Source organism: Pongo abelii, chromosome 18, assembly GCF_028885655.2.
Source record: "Pongo abelii isolate AG06213 chromosome 18, NHGRI_mPonAbe1-v2.0_pri, whole genome shotgun sequence".
In the NCBI taxonomy this organism is placed as follows: Eukaryota; Metazoa; Chordata; class Mammalia; order Primates; family Hominidae; genus Pongo; species Pongo abelii.
The window spans coordinates 69,208,448-69,231,007 of record NC_072003.2 but is presented as its reverse complement, the minus strand read 5'-3'; the positions used below and the strand labels follow the sequence as shown (position 1 = coordinate 69,231,007).

The 22,560-nt window shown below is 47.2% G+C and overlaps 1 protein-coding gene and 1 non-coding gene across 3 annotated transcripts; both read left to right on the top strand.

Moving 5' to 3' along the window:
- The first annotated feature begins 2,215 nt into the window (after positions 1-2,215).
- Positions 2,216-20,751, top strand: NQO1 (NAD(P)H quinone dehydrogenase 1). 2 transcript variants are annotated; one of them, NM_001131680.1, is given in 6 exon segments: positions 2,273-2,397; positions 10,336-10,500; positions 10,614-10,744; positions 13,756-13,869; positions 15,784-15,885; positions 17,633-20,751. In NM_001131680.1, coding segments are annotated over 6 exon segments (825 nt in total). In that variant the 5' UTR covers positions 2,273-2,390; the 3' UTR covers positions 17,939-20,751.
- On the top strand, positions 20,258-20,361 carry LOC112129487 (small nucleolar RNA U13). The gene has a single exon (XR_002911883.1). It is a non-coding gene; the product is annotated as a small nucleolar RNA U13 (small nucleolar RNA).
- Positions 20,752-22,560: the final 1,809 nt, after the last annotated feature.

The window sequence follows — 22,560 nt, the reverse complement described above, 5'->3', positions numbered from 1 at the left end:
TTTCTTGAGATGGAATCTCGCTCTGTTGCCCAGGCTGGAGTGCAGTGGCGCGATCTCAGCTCACTGCAACCTCTGCCTCCCGAATTCAAGCGATTCTCGTGCCTCAGCCTCCCGAGTAGCTGGGACTACAGGCACCCACCACCACACCCAGGTAATGTTTTTGTATTTTTAGTAGAGACGAGGTTTCACCATGTTGGCCAGGCTGGTCTCCAATTCCTGAGCTGAAGTGATCCACCCACTTCAGTCTCCCAAAGTGCTGGGATTACAGGCCTGAGCCACTGTGCCCGGCCAGTAAGTTCCTTTTTTTCTTTTGAGACAGGATCTCCCTCTGTTGCCCAGGCTGGAGTGCAGTGGCATGATCTTGGCTCACTGCCACCTCAAATGTCTGTCTTTACCACTGTGTAGTAACAAATTTGGCCAGGAGGGGTGGCATATACCTGTAACTCCAGCACTTTGGGAGATCAAAGCGGGAGGATCACATGAGCCCAGGAGTTTGAGACCAGCTTGGACAACATAGTGAGACCCTGTCTCTATCAAAAAAATAAATAAAAATTAGCCAGGCATGATGGCATGCACCTGTCATCTCAGCTACTCAGGAGGCTGGGGCAGGAGGATTGCTTGACTCCAGAAGGTCGAGGCTGCAGTGAACTATCATCATGCCCCTGAGCCTCTAAATCCCAAATGATAGGAGTGTCCATCTTATTCACTGTGGGCCTCTCAGACCACTCCTGATGGTTTATGCTAATGAGATGACTTGGGATGGGCCCCTGTATAGTTCATGTTAACAAGATGCCTGAGGATGGGAACTGGCCATGCTGGAAACCAGCGACGGAACATGACACTCAAGCTTTGGGGCTTTGAGCCCCACCTCTGGATGGGTCAGAGAGACTGGAGATTGACAAAACAATCTCACTAGAAGAGTGAGAGATAGAATAGCCAGCACACTGCAGCCTCTATCTGAACCAGCTCAGGTCTTTCCAGACACTAGTGACATGTGGCTATCTAAATTTAAATTAATTAAGGCCAGGCGCAGTGGCTCAAGCCTGTAATCCCAGCACTTTGGGAGGCCAAGGCGGTAGGATCACCTGAGGTCGGGAGTTGGTGACCAGTTTTCTGGTGCCTCCTTAACTTTTGCACTGGAGGGACAATGGAAGGGCCCTGTGTCATCCTTACCTCCCCCATCTGTAATTCTTCTGTTGGTTAATTACCACTTTAAAGCTCTAGTTCTTTTTCCTTCACCTACTGACAGTATATCTCCTTCTTTACCGTAACTTACTTTATAGAGATTTTTTTTGAGACGGAGTCTCACTTTGTCACCCAGGCGGGGGTGCAGTGGCACGATCTCCACCCACTGCAACCTCCGCCTTCCGGGTTCAAGCGATTCTCCTGCCTCAGCTTCCCGAGTAGTTGGGACTACAGGCGCCCGCCATCACGGCCGGCTAATTTTTGTATTTTCAGTACAGACAGGGCTTCACCAGGTTGGCCAGGCTGGTCTCGAACTCCTGACCTCAGGTGATCCGCCCACCTCGGCCTCCCAAATTGCTGGGATTACAGGTGTGAGCCACCGCGCCTGGCCCCGTTTTGGCTATTCTTTAATATGCTTCCCTATAACTGCTATCTCCACACCAGCCTTGCCTTAGCTCATGGGAAACAAAACCAATTAGTTCCCCCATTACGTGCCTTGAGGAGCAGGGGTGGTGCAGTGGCATGCACCCAGGGAAGTGTGTTGTATGGGCCCCCAAGTGCAGAATCTGAATCTTGCAAAGGAAGAAACAAATTCGTCTCCAGGGACTCTCAGCCTTCCAAATCCACAGTCACAGTGACTCAGCAGAATCTGAGCCTACGGCGCCACAGTAATCCGCATCCGGCTCTTTTTCTGCTCCATTTCTTGCCAAGGCTAAAAGGACATGCCCACTTGATCCCTGGACTCTCTTGGGACGACTTCCACCCTGCATCCTCTTGCCCCTCAGGGCGCAGTGCGCAGATGGGCTTGCCTTAGCCCCTCCAGCCAGATTTTTGAGGCCTCTGTCACACACCCCCACAAACCCCTCCCCCACCCCCAGAGACTTTTCTTGACTTCCACCAGTTGCTCGGGCGGGTGAGAGTGGAGAGGCCCCTCCTTCATCCCCCAGGCTCCCTCCCTTCCTGGAGCTGCAGCCTCGGCATCCTCTGCCCAGCACCCCAGGATTCAGGCGTTGGGTCCCGCCCTTGTAGTCTGTCCAACTCAAACAGGCCGGGCAGGATATATAAGAGAATGCACCGCGCACCACACACACGAGTCCTGCACTGTTGCCGCAGAAGCCGCCCAGCCCATCGAGAGCCTAGTTCCGGCCAGGGTCGCCCGGCAACCACGAGCCCAGCCAATCAGCGCCCTGGACTGCACCAGAGCCATGGTCGGTGAGTGCTACAAAGGGCGGGGTGCTTGGCGGTCGTCACCGGAGCACTGGTGCCTGTGGAGGAGGTTGTAGGGGCTTGGCCCTGAATTTTGTTCCTTGACTCAAAACCCACAAAGGGAAGAGATTAGGGCCTGGAATGAGCCTTGATCGGACTCCGGGAGAGGGAGAGCTTCTGTTTGTATCCGGAGTCGCGGATCCTTCCTCACTCCACCCCACGAACTCTAGTGGGCATTTAGGAGAAACTTGACCTTGGAAGCAGAAATTCCCTCCAAAACTGTGGTCAGAAACTGGCCGTCAGAGGCCAAATCAGGCTTACGGTCACAGCCCATACTTCTTTTGGTCTATAGTATTTAAAACACTTTGAAATAAGTTGCTAACATTAAAATGGGTGATTTCACTTAAATCTGAAGAAAATCAGAATATCTGGCGATTGGTGGACAGGAGTGGAGGAAACTGATGCCTTTATAGGCTCCAGTTTGACAGAGACCAGAACCGGCTCCAGGCTCCAGACTGCCAGGCACAGGTTTTGTTTTGTTTTGTTTTGTTTTGTTTCAGACGGAGTTTTGCTCTTGTCGCCCAGGCTGTAGTGCAATGGTGCTATCTCAGCTCAGCGCAACTTCCGCCTCCCGGGTTCAAGCGATTCTCCCATCTCAGCCTCCCAAGTAGCTGGGATTACAGGAGTGCGCCATCATGTGCGGCTAATTTTTATATTTTTAGTAGAGACGGGTTTCGCCAAGTTGGCCAGGCTGGTCTCGAACTCCCGACCTCAGGTGATCCACCCACCTCAGCCTCCCCGAATGCTGGGAATACTGACGTGAGCCACCGTGTCTGGCCTTGGGAGGTATTTTCCATTGAGGCCCTTGGATTAGGCAAACCTGATCAGGTCGTATTGGATCCGTTTCTAGTATTGGGTCCATTTCAGTGATAGAGCCTTCCCACTCGGCCATCAACCCTAGGGGAACTCAGAGGCCACCCCAGCTCCACCCAAGGCATAAATAACCAGCTGAGACAACGGCAGGGACTGAGAGCTGTTTCCCAAATAATCTCACTCTGAGATTGGACAGTACTAAGATTTAGAAAGCTGTTGCCTCATCTGGGGCAGAATCCTGTGTTTTGTAATTTCCTTCCCTGTGGACCTGGTCCTGCCTCTAAAAATGCACCTGCACACAAAGAAGCCCATCTTGGTCAAAGTGAGTGGAGGAACAGATTGCCCTTGCAGTTGACAAACTGAAATTATCAGGATCTCTGAGAAAGGGACTAAGCTGGGGATTGGTAGCCCAGCATGAGTTACTGGCAGAGACAGCAGGGAATAGATTCTGACAGCTGAGAGGCTTGCCGCATACACGGTGGTTGCTGTTTCCCTTGTATTTCATTCTTCAGCGTCGAGGCACTGGCACCCTCTCCTCCAATACTAGGGCAGAAACTATTTCCTGACTTTTCAATCTTACAGAATGTTCTGTATTTATGTGTAGCTTAAACACAAAAAGGGGGTGGTAATGAGGGAAAAAGGGAAGACTTGGATCTTGTATAATTAGTTTTAGCTGTACCCAGCTAACCAAATCTTGAGGTTAACTAAAGCATCCAGGTTTTTTGTTTGCAACTAATAGATGTATCTGATTCGCACTCATGTTCCCTGGAGCACTCAAGTGAGAAGACAAGGCAGAAGGAGAATGCATGAAACTGATATAAAGGCTTACCTTTATCGTACTTTTTTTTTTCTTTTTGAGACAGGGTCTTGCTTTGTTGCCCAGGCTGGAGTGCAGTGGCATGATCAGGGCTCACTTCAGCTTTGACCTCCTGGGCTCAAGTGATTGTCCCATCTTTGCCCCCTGAGTAGCTGGGACTACAGGTGTGTGCCACCACACCCAGCTAATTTTTTTGGTTAGAGCAGAAGAACTTGAAACCCAGCTAATTAAAAAAAAAAAAATTTTTGGCTGGGAGTGGTGGCTCACTCCTGTAATCCCAGCACTTTTGGGAGGCTGAGGCAGGAGGACTGCTTGAGGCCAGGAGTTCAAGACCAAATTCAGCTCAAATGGCAAGCTCCTCTGAGGGCCTTTCCGAATGGTCCAGCCCTGAAGTCCTGAAGTTTTCCTCTGTTGAACTTTTTGAGATGGAGTCTGACTCTGTTGCCCAGGCTGTAGTGCAGTGGCGTGATCTTGGCTCATTGCAATCTCCACTTCCCAGGTTCAAACGATTCTTGTGCTGCAGCCTCCCAAGTAGCTGGGATTACAGGCGCCCACCACCATGCCCAACTAATTTGTGTATTTTTAGTAGAGACGGGGTTTCACCACGTTGGCCAGGCTGGTCTCTAGACCTCAAGTGATCCACCCGCCTCGGTCTCCCAAAGTGCTACGATTACAGGCATGAGCCACCGCGCCCAGCCTTCTGTTGAACTTTGTCCCTTACCTCTCCTAACACACTAATGCCATTGTACCCTGAAGAGATTATCTGTGTGTGCATCTTGTGGCCTCTCTCAGGGTAAACTCTAATAGTCTAACTCCTCCCAGGTCATGTTGCTCAGCTAGTTAAGTGGCAGGAAGGGATAATGAACCCTCCAGGCCCAGAAAACTTTCCAATTGCCTATTCACAACCATCTTTTTGTTTGTTTGTTTGTTTGAGACAGAGGCTTGCTCTGTTGCACAGGCTGGAGTGCAATGGTGCGATCTCAGCTCATTGCAACCTCCGCCTCCTGGATTCAAGCAATTCTCCTGCCTCAGCCTCCTGAGTAGCTGGGATTACAGGCACCTGCCACTACACCTGGCTAATTTTTTTTGCATTTTTAGTAGAGACGGGGTTTCAGCATGTTGACCAGGCTGGTCTCCGACTCCTGACATGAGGTGATCTGCCCGCCTCAGCCTCCCAAAGTGCTGAGATTACAGGTGTGAGCCACCGCGCCCCACACACAACCTTCTTTTGATCATTTTTCTTTTGAGTTGTTTTGGGGATCTACCTATTCCAGGTACTGCACTTTGATGGTTGTATTTGTTGCAAATATATTATTCCTGCTTGTGTGTTGCCTTACATGAAGAATTGTAAAGTCACAGGCCTGCTTATAGCTATTAGAGTCTGAGCTCCTTGAAAGAGCAAGAGATGGATATCCTGATTTGCTCATTTTCTGAGAAGTGCATTGATTGTCTTACTACTTAGAAAATGCTTGTTAACATTGATGAGAAGTCAATAAAATAAAAACTGTTGGCCGGGCGCGGTGGCTCACGCCTGTAACAATCCCAGCAGTTTGGGAGGCCGAGACAGGCGGATCAAGAGGTCAGGAAATAGAGACCATCCTGGCTAACACGGTGAAACCCCATCTCTACTAAAAATACAATTAGCCGGGCGTGGCGGCAGGCGCCTGTAGTCCCAGCTACTCAGGAGGCTGAAGCCGGAGAATGGCGTGAACCCGGGAGGCGCAGCTTGCAGTGAGCCGAGATCGTGCCACTGCACTCCAGCCTGGGCGACAGAGCAAGACTCCGTCTCAAAAAAACAAACAAACAAAAACTGTCAGAGCGGCGATCAGTAAACATTGATAAGACTAATCGCAAGGTAAGTTACAAAGAAAATGCCTGTTAGAGCCGAATATGCTCACTTGCCTCCCGGTCATGTTAAATCCATGGGTTAAAGAGGTAGGAATTTGTTGAGGCAGTCTCAGAGCTTCCTTTTCCTTTTTCCAAGCTATCCAAAGCAAGTCAATCACTTCCAGCGCATTGAAATCATCATCAGACACCTATTCCACTGAATATTAGTTTCAAGAGTCCAGAACCCTAGGACCAAGTTTGGAAATCCCCTGGTTTGGCATACTGGGCCCTGAAAGTTACACTTGGCTGAATTTAGCCCAAGAGGCACTTCCCTTGCTAGATGTGGTCAATAATAAAAGCAGGAAGAGAGCTTAAGGCTTAAATGTGCCTTTCTAGTTATTTTAGTTATTTCTAGTTATTCAGATGGTGCAAAAAAGTTGCAGATGCCGGCCGGGCGCAGTGGCTCACGCCTGTAATCCCAGCACTTTCGGAGGCCGAGGCAGGTGCATCATGAGGTTAGGACATCGAGACCATCCTGGCTAACATGGTGAAACCTCATCTCTACTAAAACAAAAAATACAAAAAATTAGCCGGGCATGGTGGCACGTGCCTGTAATCCCAGCTACTTGGGAGGCTGAGGAAGGAGAATCGCTTGAACCCGGGAGGCGGAAGTTGCTGTGAGCCGAGATCACACCACTGCACTCCAGCCTGGGTGACAGAGCAAGACTCCATCTCCCCCGCCAGCACCCCCCAAAAAAAGTTGCAGATGCCTTCTCTCCCAGCTCCACCCACTGTTCATGGTAGGGTATGAAGTAGTAGCGCACATTATCAGGAGCAACTGTGGGGGTAAGCGTCCTTTCTCTGGCACTTTGCTCTATGCCCTTGCACGCTGTTGTTTGTATTTCTCACTGTAAGTCTCACTGTTGCCCAGGCTGGAGTACAGTGGTGTGATCACGGCTCACTGCAACCTCCCCCTTCTTGGCTCAAACGATCTTCCCACCTCAGCTTCCTGAGTAGCTGGGACTACAGGCACACACCACTACCCCCAGCTAATTTTTTTTTTTTTTTTTTTTGGTAGAAACGGGGTTTCTCCATGTTAGCCAGGCTGGTCTCAAACTCCTGGGCTCAAGCAAGCTGTCTGCCTCAGCCTCCCAAAGTGCTGGGATTACAGGTGTGAGCCACCACGCCCAGCCACTCTCTATGTTTTTAAATTATTCCAGCTTCACCACTTAATGACTACACACTTGGGTAACTTGCTTCACTCCTGTGCCTCAGTTTTCTCATCTGTAACATGGGGCTACTCATGGTATTGACCTCATAGGGTGTATCTCAGTCTATTTTGTGCTGCCATACATAATACTTGGGACTAGGTAGTTAATAAAAAAGAGAAATTGATTTCTCACAGTTCTGGAAGCTGGGAAGTCGAAGATCAAGGCGCTGGCAGGTTTGGCTGTCTGGCGAGAGCTGCATTTGGAGGAATGCTGCATCCTTACACAGATGGCAGGAGGTAGAAGGTGGAAAGGCAGGTGAGCCCCATGCTGGGCGAAGCTTCTTTTATGAGGGCCTTAATCCCACTCATGAGGAAGGAGACCCCCTCGCCTAATCACCTTTCACAGGCCCCATCTGTTAATCCTCTCACATTGGCAGCACCTGAATTTTGGAGGGGGACACGTTTAAAACATAGCAGGTTGTCCTGACAAAGGAAGAAAGTGCAGGCTGGGCGTGGTTGCTCACACCTATAATCCCAACACTGTAGGAGGCTGAGGCAGGCAAAATTGCTCCAGCCAGGGCAACATGGCTCCAAATTTGACCAGCCTGGGCAACATGGCAAGTCCCTGTCTCTACAAAAAAAAAAAAAATTAGGTGTGGTGGTGCACACCTGTAGTACCAGCTACTCAGGAGGCTGAGGTGGGAGGATAGCTTGAGCCTGAGAAGTCAAGGCTGCAGTGACCTGAGATCATGCCACTGCATTCCAGCCTGGGCAACAGATCGAGACCCTGTCTCAGAAAAAGAAAAAGAAAAAAAAGGAATGCAAAGCACTTAGGGCAGTGCCTAGCACATCGTAAGGATCCACTAAATAACTGTTCTTGCAAATTGAAGATTGTACCAACAGAAAAAATGGCGCCTTACTGGTCTGCCTCTGACAACCTTGTTAATATAAAAGAGGCCCATTTCCCTTCTACCTGTACCCCTTTGCCATTTCTTACTTATAAAGGAAGCTGAGCTGTTAATAGTTTAATGTGATTGGCCTGGCACGGTGGCTCACACCTGTAATCCCAGCTACTGGGGATGCTAAGGCAGGAGAATCACTTGAACCTGAGAGGCGGAGATTGCAGTGAGCTGAGATCACGCCACTGCACTCCAGCCTGGGCAACAGAGTGAGACTGTCAAAAAAAAAAAAAAAGTTTAATGTGATCATTGAACATTTTTCCCCCTCATACCAAGGTGCTGCAAGTCTACTACAAATATATGTCATTTCTTTTTTCTTTTTCTTTTTTTTGTATTTTCTTTGTCTTCCTTCCCTTCCCTCTCTCTCCCTCTCACTTTCATTTTAAATAAAAATGGATTCATATTCACTTGCTTTTTTATCAGTTAATAATATATCATGGATATCTTTTTGAGTCACTACATATAGTTAATTCATTTTAATTTTTTTAATTTTTAAAATTTGTTTATTTGAGACAGGGTCTCCCTCTGTCACCCAGGCTGGAGTGCAGTGCGGCAATCATGGATCACTGCAGCCTCAACCTCCTGGGTTCGAGTGATCCTTCCATCTCTCAGCCTCCTGAGTAGTTGGGACTGCAGGCATGCACCACCATGCCCAGCTAATTTTTGTACTTTTTGTAGAGAAGGGGTTTCGCTTTTGTCATGTTGCCCAGGCTGGTCTCGAACTCCTGGGCTCAAGCAATGTTCCCGCCTTGGCCTCCCAAAGTGCTGGAATTAGAAGCGTGAACAACCGTACCTGGTCAACAGTCTCTAAAAAAAATTTTTTTAGTGACAAGTTGTCACTATGCTGCCCACGCTGGTCTCCATCTCCTGGCCTCAAGGGATCTTGTCGCCTCAGCCTTCCAATTGTTGCCTCAGCCTTCCAAGTAGCCGGATTATAGGCTCCAGCCACTGTGCCCAGCCGGTTTAACTCATTCTTTTTTATATTTTTTTTACTTTTATTTTTTTTTATTTATTTTTCTGAGGTCTTAGTCTGTCACCCAGGCTGGAGTGCAGTGGCACGATCTCGGCACACTGCAACCTCTGCTTCCTGGGTTCAAGCGATTCTCCTGCCTCAGCCTCCCGAATAGCTGGGATTACAGGTGCCCGCTACCATGCCCAGCTAATTTTTGTATTTTTGTAGAGACAGAGTTTCACCATGTTGGCCAGGATGGTCTCGATCTCTTGACCTCGTGACCTGCCCGCCTCAGCTTCCCAAAGTGCTGGGTTTACAGGCTCGAGCCACCGTGCCTGGCCAACTCATTCTTGTTAACAGCAAAATATCCTGTAGTGTGGATGTACCCATAATTTATTAAAATGTTCCCCATAGATAATCAGGTTATATCTAATTTTTGTCAGTGAAAAGCATGGTGTAATACACATCCTTGCTCTTATAGCCTGATGCTTTTAGTCTGTAGAACAGATTCCCCCAAATTGGAGAGCGAGATAAAAGATTTATGTGTCTTTAAAGTTTTAAGAGATTGTGCCTGATTACTTTCCCTAAAGGTTGAGGCAATTCATATTCCCACCAGTAAGGCGCCAATTTTTCTGTTGGTACAATCTTAATAACCCTGGGTGTTATTTGTTTTACATTTTGTGGGTAAATGTTAACTCATGGTAAATGTAAACACAGTACCCATGTAAACTCATGGGTAAATGTCTCATTTTAATTTTGCTTTTCCTGACAGGTCACGAAGAGCATCCTTTTTTTTTTTTTTTTTTGAGACGGAGTCTCGCTTTGTCGCCCAGGCTGGAGTGCAATGGTGCAATCTTGGCTCACTGCAACCTCTGCCTCCCGAGTTCAAGTGATTCTCCTGCCTCAGCCTCCCGAGTAGCTTGGGTTACAGGTGCCTGCCACCACACCCAGCTAATTTTTGTATTTTTAGTAGAGACAGGGTTTCGCCATGTTGGCCAGGCTGGTCTCAAACGCCTGACCTTAGGTGATCTGCCCGCCTTGGCCTCCCAAAGTGCTGGGATTACAATTATGAGCCGCGGAGCCCGGTTGTCAACATTATTTATTAAATCAGCCACTGATTAAAATGTTTCCTTTAATCTTCAGTACTTTTAAGGGGAAAATACATTTCTGGCTACAGGAGATGGAATGCAATAACCTAATGTTGAACAAAGCCGCCCCCTCCTTTACAGACTGCAACTCCCCTGTAGCTGAAGGTTTGCTGGTTGGTAATGGGTTTTCCCTGTGTGCTTTGTGCGTGTCTCTGTAGGCAGAAGAGCACTGATCGTACTGGCTCACTCAGAGAGGACGTCCTTCAACTATGCCATGAAGGAGGCTGCTGTAGCGGCTTTGAAGAAGAAAGGATGGGAGGTGGTGGAGTCGGACCTGTATGCCATGAACTTCAATCCCATCATTTCCAGAAAGGACATCACAGGTAGGAGTTCCTCCTCCCCTCTTTAATTAGTTCTTTGCGGATCTCCTTGCCTGTGGGTCCTCTGGCCCAGCTTTGGCCCCTCTGGCCCCAGCCTCTCTTTTTCTTCTCTGCAGGTAAACTGAAGGACCCTGAGAACTTTCAGTATCCTGCCGAGTCTGTTCTGGCTTATAAAGAAGGCCATCTGAGCCCAGATATTGTGGCTGAACAAAAGAAGCTGGAAGCCGCAGACCTTGTGATATTCCAGGTATGGGGGGACATCAGAAGGGGTGTCATGGACATTTGCATGCTTATTGTCCTAGACATGTACCTAATTAGCTATGGGATCTTAAACAGTCACCCACTTTACTGCATTCTCTGCAAATAAGGGTGATTACTTTAAAGGTGCAGTATTACATGGATTTCACAGATATTGGGAATCTGGCTGTATTACTGTTGCATGTGTAAATGCAACTGCAAGGCCAGGCATGGTGGCTCACGCCTGTAATCCCAGCACTTTGGGAGGCCAAGGCGGGTGAATCACAAGGTCAAGAGACCAAGACCATCCTGACCAACACGGTGAAACCCCATCTTTACTAAAACTACAAAAATTAGCTGGGCATGGTGGCATGCGCCTGTAGTCCCAGCTACTCTGGAGGCTGAGGCAGGAGAATCGCTTGAACCCGGGAGGTGGAGGTTGAAGTGAACCAAGATTGCACCACTGCACCCCATCCTGGTGACATGGAGACAGAGCGAGACTCCGTCTCAAAAAAAAAAGAAAGAAAGAAAGAAATGCAGCTGCAGAGATGCTGTATAATCTTTGAGCTTGCTTTCTTCCATGTACTTAGTTTCCCCTTCAGTTAGTGATTCCTGCAGTTAGCGATTCCTGTTGGACTCTCTCAAAATTTGCAGTTCTCCTCCTTTCTCCATAAGAACCCCAAATACTCTGTAGAATAATCCATGAGACATTGACTTCTCTGCCACTGCAGCCTGCCAGCTGAAGGGGGCTTTGAAACCCTGCTGAATGTGTTCCTGCAGCAAACCACGGCCTTTCTTCTTCGGGAAGCTGCCTTACCGTTTAGCAGAAAATGCTGGGATTGTGTGTGCATCTCATCAGTGATCTTTCCTATAAATGTGACTGTACTCAATGACTTTGCTTTTACAATTCCAGCCAGTCTTTTGATATTGAACATAGAATGTATATGATCCTGGAAACCACGAGGAGGGTGGTACAGGCTGTGGTTTTTGGTTTTTTTTTCCTCTCTTTTTTTTTTTAGTTATTCAATCAGCTACAAAACATCCAATCCTTGAAGTCCTTTATTTTACCCATAGGCCTGTTGCTAAGAATCAAAGCCACATGCCACTAGCCAGTACCCCAAAGGATGGCTTTAAAAAAAAATTTTAATTGGAGACAAGGTCTCACGATCCCCCAGGATGGAGTGCAGTGGCATGATCTCTGCTCACTGCTGCCTCAACCTCCTGGGCTCAAATGATCCTCCCACCTCAGTCTCCCGAATAGCTGGGACTATCGGTGCACGCCACCATGCCCTGCTAATTTTTTAATTTTTTTGTACAGATAGATGGGGTCTCACCATGTTGTCCAGGCTGGTCTCAAACTGTTGGGCTCAAGTGATCCGCCTGCCTAGGCCTCCCAAAGGGCTGCGATTATAGGCATGTGCCTTTCATATCTTTAAATCATGAATCAAGGATAAGAAAACCTCCTGGTATAGGCCTTACTCTGCTTTTATTAGGATAAGAGGTCAGACAAGACTTTCTCATGGGAAGTCCCTGATGAACCTTAGTCACACTAATTATTATTCATTGTTATTTTTATTTTTTAACATTCTATTTATTTATTTATTTATTTATTTGTTTTTGAGATGGAGTCTCACTCTGTTGCCCAGGCTGGAGTGCAATGGCGCAATCTCGGCTCACTGCAACCTCCGCCCCCCGGGTTCAAGCCATTCTCCTGCCTCAGCCTCCCAAGTAGCTGGGACTACAGGCATGCACCACCACGCTCGACTAATTTTTGTATTTTTAGTAGAAACAGGGTTTCACCATGTTGGCCAGGCTGGTCTCAAATTCCTGACCTCAAGTGATCCACCCACCTTGGCCTCCAAAAGTGCTGGAATTAAAGGCATGAGCAACTGCACCTAGCCATGTTGTCATTATTATTATTATTATTTAGAGATGGAGTCTTGCTCTGTCACCCAGGCTGGAATACAGTGGTGATCACAGCTCTCTGCAGCCTCCAACTCCTGGGCTCAAGCAATCCTCCTGCCTCAGCCTCTCATATAGCTGGGACTAGAGATGTGCACCATCACACCAGGCTAATTTTTAAATTTTTTTGTAGAGACAAAGTCTCACTTTGTTGCCCAGGCTGGTCTCAAACTCCTGGGCTCGAGTGGTCCTCCCACCTTGGCCTCCCAAAATATTGGGATTACAGGCATGAGCAACTGCACTCAGCCATCACACTGATTATTAGTTTGCATTTTTGAGTGATTTAGTTTATTCTAAGTGATATGATTTTTCATCCATGGTAACAAGGGACAGTCATAAAATGAAGAAGGCCTATCTTCATTTTTTTCCAAGATGGGGTTTCACTCTGTCACCCAGGCTGGAGTGCAGTGGCACGATCTCGGCTCACTGTAACCTCCACCTCCTGGGTTCAAGTGATTCTCCTGCCTCAACAGCCCGAGTAGCTAGGACTACAGGCGTGTGCCACCATGCCAGGTTGATTTTGGTATTTTTAGTAGAGATGAGGTTTCACCATGTTGGCCAGGCTGGTCTCAAACTCATGCCCTCAAGTGATCCACCCGCCTTGGCCTCCCAAAGGTCTGGGATTACAGGCTTGAGCCACTGCGCCTGGCCAACAGTCATATTGTTGATACCACACCTACTAAAGCAAACTCTTGGGAAAATACTGATTGAAGCAACAGCATGAAGCAAACCTTGTTTGCAATCCTTGCTATTTAGACTTTGCAGCCAAATGTGATTTCATACAAACAAGTTTCATATCAACAAGTCTTCTGTGTATCTAGCTTTACTCGGACGCACTCAATATTTGCATTTTCAGTGAAAAAGAAGACTGTCAAGTTGGCTGACCAAGGACAATAATGATCTCTTTCCTTAAAGTGCTAACTCCCCAGGAGGAATGGGAAAGGTGTGAAGAGGGGCTCCCCGCACAGTGCCATCATGGGGAGCGGCTCAGCACTCCGAGCCACCTTCTGGGCTTGGGGAGCCCCTGGTCTGACCTCAATGATGTCTTCTGTCCCACAGTTCCCCCTGCAGTGGTTTGGAGTCCCTGCCATTCTGAAAGGCTGGTTTGAGCGAGTGTTCGTAGGAGAGTTTGCTTACACGTACGCTGCCATGTATGACAAAGGACCCTTCCGGGTAGGTGGACGGTTCTGAATGCTCTGACAGCCGGCTTCTGGGTGGTCTGTCCTGATGCAGGGGTGTTTGTTTGTTTGTTTGTTTGAGATGGAGTTTCCCTCTTGTTGCCCAGGCTGGAGTGCAGTGGCAGGATCTCGGCTCACTGTAACCTCCACCTCCTGGGTTCAAGCGATTCTCCCGCCTCAGCCTCCCGAGTAGCTGGGATTACAGGCATGCGCCACCATGCCCGGCTAATTTTGTATTTCTAGTAGAGACGGGGTTTCTCCATGTTGGTCAGGCTGGTCTTGAACTCCTGACCTCAGGTGATCTACCCACCTCAGCCTCCCAAAATGCTGTGATTACAGGTGTGAGCCACTGTGCCCAGCTCTGATGCAGGGTTTTGAGCACAATTAGATCCTAAGCCTAGGCTCCAGGTCCTTTGGGAGAGACGCATAATCAAGTTTTTACAGATGGAATGACATGATGTTTGGGATTTGTTTTAAAATGCTCCAGAGGCCGGGCGCAGTGGCTCACACCTGTAATTTCAGTACTTTGGGAGGCTGAGGTCAGGAGTTTCAGACCAGTCTGGCCAACATGGCGAAACCCCGTCTCTACTAAAAATACAAAAATTAGCTGGGTGTGGTGGCGGGCACCTACAATCCCAGCTACTCAGGAGGCTGAGCCAGGAGAATTGCCTGAAACCCAGGAGGTGGAGGTTACAGTGAGCCAAGATCGTGCCACTGCACTCCAGCCTGGGCAACAAAGCAAGACTCCATCTTAAAAAATAAAAGGCCAAGCACAGTGGCTCATACCTGTAATCCCAGCACTTTGGGAGGCCGAGGCGGGCGGATCACAAGGTCAGGAGATCAAGACTATCCTGCCTAACACGGCGAAACCCCGTCTCTACTAAAAATACAAAAAAAATTAGCCGGGTGTGGTGGCACGTGCCTGTAGTCCCCGGTACTCGGGAGGCCGAGGCAAGATAATTGCTTGAACCCGGGAGGCAGAGGTTGCAGTGAGCCGAGATCGCGCCACTGCACTCCAGCCTGGGTGACAGAGTGAGACTCCATATCAAAAACAAAAACAAAAATTAGCCAGATGTGGTGGGCGCCTGTAATCCCGACTATTTGGGAGGCTGAGGCAGGAGAATCACTTGAACCCGGGAGACAGTTTGCAGTTAGTTGAGATGGTGCTACTGCACCCCAGCCTGGGCAACAGAGCCAGACTCCGTCTCAGAGGAATAAAAAAATGAAATAATAAAATAAAATAAAATGCTCCAGAGAAAAAGGGGGTCATGGGTCGAGCTAACACTAGAATAGCAGAATACTGAGAGGTGAAGGTGAGTGATAGACGCAGCACTATTTTCTCATTACATGTGTTAAAAATTTCCGTAATAAAAACAAAAGAAGGCCTGTCTTCATTTTTTGGAGGCCCAAATCCTGCACAGGGAACCCTTCGAGACCTTCCAGATGAAAGAGCTTGTCCTACACCATGCCTAGCCCGTGGAAGGATGGATAAGAACAACCAATAACTCCACCTAGGCAGCCAGCAGCAGCACTGATTTTGGATATGGTGACAGCCTCGTCCTAAGCCACATGTGGGGGTTTGGAATCCTTCGTTTGCCCCAGGCCGCCGGTCTGTAGACCATCCTCCTGGGTTCAAGTGATTCTCCTGCCTCAACAGCCTGAGTAGCTAAGACTACAGGCGTGCGCCACCATGCCAGGTTGATTTTGGTATTTTTAGTAGAGATGAGGTTTCACCATGTTGGCCCTGCAGCGTCATATTATGTAGCTCAGGGGAGCCAAAGTATGAAGTAATATAAACAGCAAATAGGACAGACTTGTGCATTCTTTTCCCTGGAGCTGTTTCATTAACTTCTTGTCACCAAGGGGATGTAGACGGGAGCGAAGTTTGTTATTGCTTTTTCTTTTGCAGAGTAAGAAGGCAGTGCTTTCCATCACCACTGGTGGCAGTGGCTCCATGTACTCTCTGCAAGGGATCCACGGGGACATGAATGTCATTCTCTGGCCAATTCAGGTACCTCATTTTCTTTTCTTTTCTTTTTTTTCTTTGAGACGGAGTCTCGCTCTGTCGTCTAGGCTGGAGTGCAGTGACACCATCTCAGCTCACTGCATGCTCCGCCTACCGGGTTCAAGCGATTCTCCTGCCTCAGCCTACTGACAGGTGCCCGCCACCACGCTCGGCGAATTTTTGTATTTTTTAGTAGAGACTGGGTCTTGCCATGTTAGCCAGGCTGGTTTCAAACTCCTGACCTCAAATGATGCTCCTGCCTCAGCCTCCCAAAGTGCTGGGATTACAGGCGTGAGCCACTGCACCTGGCCAGGTACCTCATTTTCAATGAACCTTTGGGGGAATTCATTAATTGAGCCTTCTGTGGGGTTCAAAACCTCAAGACAGCATCTGAAAACAGATCTTGAGTTGTGAAGATGAAAGCATGGTCATGATTCAGAATGATGGGAGCCTCCTTTAAGAACTTGCCTGCCTTCCTGGGTGCCTATGTGTGTAGAACACACCTGCGTGTGCATGTGTTCAAACAGCATTCTCTCCCAGCCAAGGACTAGTGCAAATCACTACCCTTGATTTGTATAGCCGTGGGCCCTGGTCTCGCCAGATGACTGACATCTCTCTCCAGCCTTCCTGTCCTTCTCCAGGTTGCTAATACAGTCCCACAGACTATTAGAGCCCAAGACTATTTAAGAAATGATTTACTGGGAGGCTGAGGCAGAAGGATCGCTTGAGCCCAGGACTTTGAGACCAGCCTGGGCAACATAGTGAGACCTCATCTCTACAAAAAAAAAAAAAAAAAAATTAGCTGGATGTAGTGGCATACACCTGTGGTCCCAGCTACTTGGGAGTCTAAGGAGAGAGACCCAAGAGGTTGAGGCTGCAATGAGCTATGATCACACCACTGCATGCCAGCCTGGGATACAGGGCGAGACCCTGTTTCGAAGAAAAAAGAAATAATTTAGTCCAGCCACTTTATACATGGATAAAACTGAAGCCTGGGGTGGGCTTATTGGTGTTACCAAACCCTCAAGATAATTTCTATAAAGAGGAAGGTTGGAGAGAAGAGCCAATGAGTGCCCACTTATGAAAATCATTTATCAAGACTCATCTGGGCCTGTAATCTCAGCACTTTGGGAGACCGAGGAAGGCGGATCACTTGAGGTTAGGAGTTCGAGACCAGCCTGGTCAACATGGTGAAACCCTGTCTCTACTAAAGATACAAAAATTAGCTGGGCATGGTGGCGCATGCCTGTAGTCCCAACTACTCGGGAGGCTGAGACAGGAGAACCGCTTGAACCCAGGAAATGGAAGCTGCAATGAGCCGAGATCATGCCACGGCACTCCAGCCTGGGCGACCGAGCGAGACTCTGCCTCAAAAAAAAAAAAAAAAAAAAAAAGACTCATCTGGTTGTATGGAGAGGCAGAGAAATGCACCCACGCAGGTCTTGGTGAGTCACCTGCCAAGAAACTGAGACTCCCTAAAGTAATAGAACTTCCAGCCTTCTTGGCAAAGGATCCAGGTTGGCACAGTTTCAAGGGTTTATGCATTTAAAGAAGAACACACCTGAGAAGGCTAAAATTGGTAACGGCTAGGCAGAGGGTAAGAGAGAGACGCTACCTCTGAACTGATTCTCTAGGGTGCCTGAGGCCTCCTTATCAGAGTGTCTTACTGGGAAGCCCAGACCAGCTTCTGTTGTTTACAGTACAACTGCATGGAATTGGTTGACTTACCTCTCTGTGATTTCTGTATCCTCAGAGTGGCATTCTGCATTTCTGTGGCTTCCAAGTCTTAGAACCTCAACTGACATATAGCATTGGGCACACTCCAGCAGACGCCCGAATTCAGATCCTGGAAGGATGGAAGAAACGCCTGGAGAATATTTGGGATGAGACACCACTGTATTTTGCTCCAAGCAGCCTCTTTGACCTCAACTTCCAGGCAGGATTCTTAATGAAAAAAGAGGTACAGGATGAGGAGAAAAACAAGAAATTTGGCCTTTCTGTGGGCCATCACTTGGGCAAGTCCATCCCAACTGACAACCAGATCAAAGCTAGAAAATGAGATTCCTAAGACTGGATTTCCTTCTAACATGTTATCAAATCTGAGTGTCTTTCCAGGCTTCCCTGATTTGCTTTAGTTTTTAAGATTTGGGTTTTTCTTTTTCCACAAGGAATAAATAGAAGAGGGAATCGACTGTATTCGTGCATTTTTGGATCATTTTTACTGATTCTTATGATTACTATCATGGCATATAACCAAAATCCGACTGGGCTCAAGAGGCCACTTAGGGAAAGATGTAGAAAGATGCTAGAAAATGTTCTAGAAAATGCTAGAAATTGTGTAGGCATCTACACAATTTAATTCCTCTTTTTAGGGCTAAAGTCTTAGGGTACAGTTTGGCTAGGTATCATTCAACTCTTCAGTGTTCTATTAATCACCTCTCTGTAGTTTATGGCAGAAGGGAATTGCTAAGAGAAGGAAAAGACTGAATCTACCTGCCCTAAGGGATTTAACTTGTTTGGTAGTTAGTCATCTAATGCTTGTTTATGATATTTCTTGCTTTCAATTGCAATGCAGTGACTAATATGCCTAGCACAATTATCACTCTTGGTCAGCTTTTGTTGTTTATATACAGTACACAGATACCTTGAAAGGAAGAGCTCATAAATCTCTTCCTTACTGCAGTCATCTACTTTTTTTTTTTTTAATTAAAAAAAATTTTTTTTTGAAGCAGTCTTGCTCTGTCATCCAGGCTGGAGTGCAGTGGCGTGATCTTGGCTCACTGCAACCTTTGCCTCCCAGGTTCCAGCGATTCTCCTGCCTCAGCCTCCCTAGTAGCTGGGATGACAGGCACCTGCCATCATGCCCGGCTAATTTTTGTATTTTTAGTAGAGACGGGTTTTCACCGTGTTACAGGCTGGTCTCCAACTCCTGACCTCAGGTGATCCGCCTGCCTCAGCCTCCCAAAGTGCTGGGATTACAGGCGTGAGCCACCGCAGCTGGTCCTTGCAATCGTCTACTTTAAGGTTTGCAGAGATAAACCAATAAATCCACACCGTACATCTGCAATATGAATTCAAGAAAGGAAATAGTACCTTCAATACTTAAAAACAGACTTCCACAAAAAATACTTTATTTCTGATCTATACAAACTTTCAAAAGGTTATTTTATCATTGCTAAACTGACGCTTTACCATGGGATGGGGTCCAGTCCCATGACTTCGGGGTACAATTGTAAACCTAGAGTTTTATCAACTTTGGTGAACAGTTTTGGCATAATAGTCAATTTCTACTTCTGGAAGTCATCTCATTCCACTGTTGGTATTATATAATTCAAAGAGAATATGATAAAACACTGCCCTCTTGTGGTGCATTGAAAGAAGAGACGAGAAATGATGAAAAGGTTGCCGGAAAAATGGGAGACAGCCTCTTACTTGCCAAGAAAATGAAGGGATTGGACCGAGCTGGAGAACCTCCTTTACCAGATGCTGACTGGCACTGGTGGTTTTTGCTCTCGACAGTATCCACAATAGCTGACGGCTGGGTGTTTCAGTTTGAAAATATTTTCTGTTGCCTTCATCTTCACTGCAATTTTGTGTAAATTTCTCAAAGATCTGAATTAAATGAATAAAATTCATTTCTACAGACCCACACTCATTGGTATCAGTGAAGCTAATGATAGTGGAATCTAGTGGGAGGCAGATCAGAGGATTCAATCATAAACTGCAGCTGGAAACCCCTTGGTGACGTGGCTTGACAACTCACCCAGCAGGGCTGCTTCCTACTAAATGGTAATGGAACAACGTATTCAGTCCTCTCAGGGAATTTAAAGGAAAGACAGTGGTATAGAAATCAAGAAAAACAGGCCGGGTGCAATGTCTCACGCCTGTAGTAATCCCAGCACTTTGGGAGGCCAAGGCGGGTGGATCACCTGAGGTCAGGAAACCCAGTCTCTACTAAAAATTTAAAAAATTAGCTGGGCGTGGTGGTGCGGGCCTGTAATCCCAGCTACTCAGGAGGCTGAGGCAGGAGAATTGCTTGAACCCGGGAGGCGGAGGTTTCAGTGAGCCAAGATCGTGCCACTGCACTCCAGCCTGGGTGATAAGAGCGAGACTCCGTCTCCAAAAAAATAAAGAGACGTCTATGAAGACAGCCAGGTGAGGCTGACAAGTAGGCAGTTGGATAGGAGGAACCTGGAGTTAAGGCAGAAGTTACGGCTGGAGATGCACATTTGGGAATCTTCAACATATAGATGGTGTTTAAAGCAATGAGATTGGCTGGGATCAAGCTCTTTGAGTTTTGAGAGAAGAGATTTGATGATTTACCTCTGGGGCTCGACAATATTAGGAGATGAAGATGAGAGTGAAAAGCAGTGGTCAGATCCTTTTGTAGTTCCTAAGTGTGTTGATTGGATGTTCACATGCATGTGTGAGACGTGGCACCCTTGAATCTTGTTATGACGTCAGTACATTTCCCGTCTGACATGAAAAAAAAAAGAAAACCAGCGTTCAGGGATGCAGGAGAGCTGAGTGTGGTGTCCCGAAAGCCAAGCGAAGAAAGTGTTTGAAGATGGCCGGGCGCGGTGGCTCACACCTGTAATCCCAGCATTTTGGGAGGCTGAAGAGGGTGGATCACCTGAGGTCAGGAGCTCGAGACCAGCCTGGCTAACATGGTGAAACCCTGTTTCTACTAAAAATACAAAAAATTAGCCGGGCGTGGTGGTGCGTGCCTGTAATCCCAGCTACTAGGGAGGTTGAAGCAGGAGAATCACTTGAACCCAGGAGGTGGAGGTCGCAGTGAGCTGAGATCACACCATTGCACTCCAGCTTGGGCAACAAGAGTGAAAGTCCGTCTTGAAGGAAAAAAAAAAAAAAGGAAGTGTTTAAAGGAGGGAATGATCAGATGTGTCAAATACTGCTGACAAGCCAAGCAAGACGAGGCCTGGGAAGTGACCACTGGGCTTGGTCATGTGGAACCCATTTGTTGGTGACATTGACAAGCACCATTTCAGTAGAGTGGTGTGATGAAAGCCTGATTTGAATGGGTTTAAGAGAGAATGGAAGGAGAGGAATAGAAATAGTGTGGAGGAGGCTGTGCAATCAAATAATTTTTTTTTAAGAGATCAGAGACATTACAACAAATTTGTATGTCAATGGAAATGACTCAGAGAAAGGAAAAAGTTGTGATGCTGATGACAAAGGGACATCTTTGAAAAAGCCAAAACACTATGTTTGTATATTTATCCCCTCCAAAACTCAAGTTGAAATTTCATCCCCAATGTGGCAGAATTGAGAGGTGGGGCCTTTTAAGAGGTGACTGAGGGCCAGCATGGTGGCTCACACCTGTAATCCTACCTAGCACTTTGGAAGGTAAGGCAGACAGATTACTGGAGCCCTGGACTTCAAGACCAGCCTGGGCAATAGGGTGAAACTCCACCTCTATAAAAAATGCAAAACTTAGCCAGGTGTAGTGGGGGCGTACCTGTAGTCCCAGCTACTCGGGGTAGGGACTGAGGTGGGAGGATTGCTTGAGCCTAGAAAAGGCTGCAGTGAGCCGTGATTGTGCCACTGCACTCCAACCTGGGTGACAGAATCAAACTGTCTCAAAAAAAAAAAAAAAAAAAATCATGAGGGAGGGATCTGTCCTCATGAATAGATTAACCCACTACTCATGGATTAATGAGTCATCATAAGTGGGCAACTTGTGGCTTTAAAATAGGAAGAAAGACCTGAATCCTTTGCATGCTTAGCCAGTTGCCCAATTATGATAACTCATTAATCCATGAGTAGTGGGTTAATCTATTCATGAGGACAGAGCCTTCCCTCATGATTTTTTTTTTGAGACGGTTTCACTCCGTCACCCAGGTTGGAGTGCATGCTCAGCCCCCTTGCCGTGATAGCTTGCAACACCTTGGGATTCTTGGGAGTCCTCACCAGCAAGAAGACTCTAACCAGATGCAGCCCCTCCACCTGGACTTCTCAGCCTCCATAGCTGTAAGAAATTCTTTTTCTTTATACATTGCCCAGCTTCAGGTATTCTGTTAAAAGCAACAGAAAACAGACTAATACATAGAAGGATGTGAGAAGTAGTGCACAAGAGCTAGAAGAGCAGAGTAGTATCAGGACTAGTAATACTAACACAAGGTAACACTTAGGAGGCACTTACTGTGCCAGGAACTAGGTAATTTCACATGGACTAACTTGCTTAACTTGTTCAACAACTCTGCAAGGAAGGTTCTGTTATTGTTTTCACTTTATAGCAAAGGAAACTGAGGAATGGAGATTATATTATAGGCAAACTCAAGAGCCTATGCTTTTAAACACTATGTTATATTGCCTCGGTAGAAGGAGAGATGGCACCATGAAATAGAGCATGAGAGTAGCAACCAATACCTCTTTTTCTGATAATAAGACCATTAGTGTTGCTATTGAGAAGGTATAGCTATTTTTTGATTTCTAGAGTCCCTACTGTGTTCTCAGCAGGGATAAATGATATTTTGGTTCTCTTCTAGGCTTAGATGGTTGCAGAGAATTTGTTTCTTGTAAGTTAATAGAGTAAGGCTCTTACCAGCTTACAGTAGAGCAGGACAATTACCTCCCTTATTCTGGACACTGTACTTAAATTATGTAATTCAGACTGCATCAGATTTTCTGGCAGCCCCATCCTATTGCATTCCCATCTTC

Coding starts and splice junctions, on each gene's coding strand:
- NQO1 (XM_054533029.2), top strand. Junction 10,501..10,613: donor TTCCAGAAAGGACATCACAG/GTAGGAGTTCCT, acceptor TCTTCTCTGCAG/GTAAACTGAAGGACCCTGAG. Junction 10,745..15,783: donor CAGACCTTGTGATATTCCAG/GTATGGGGGGAC, acceptor TTTCTTTTGCAG/AGTAAGAAGGCAGTGCTTTC.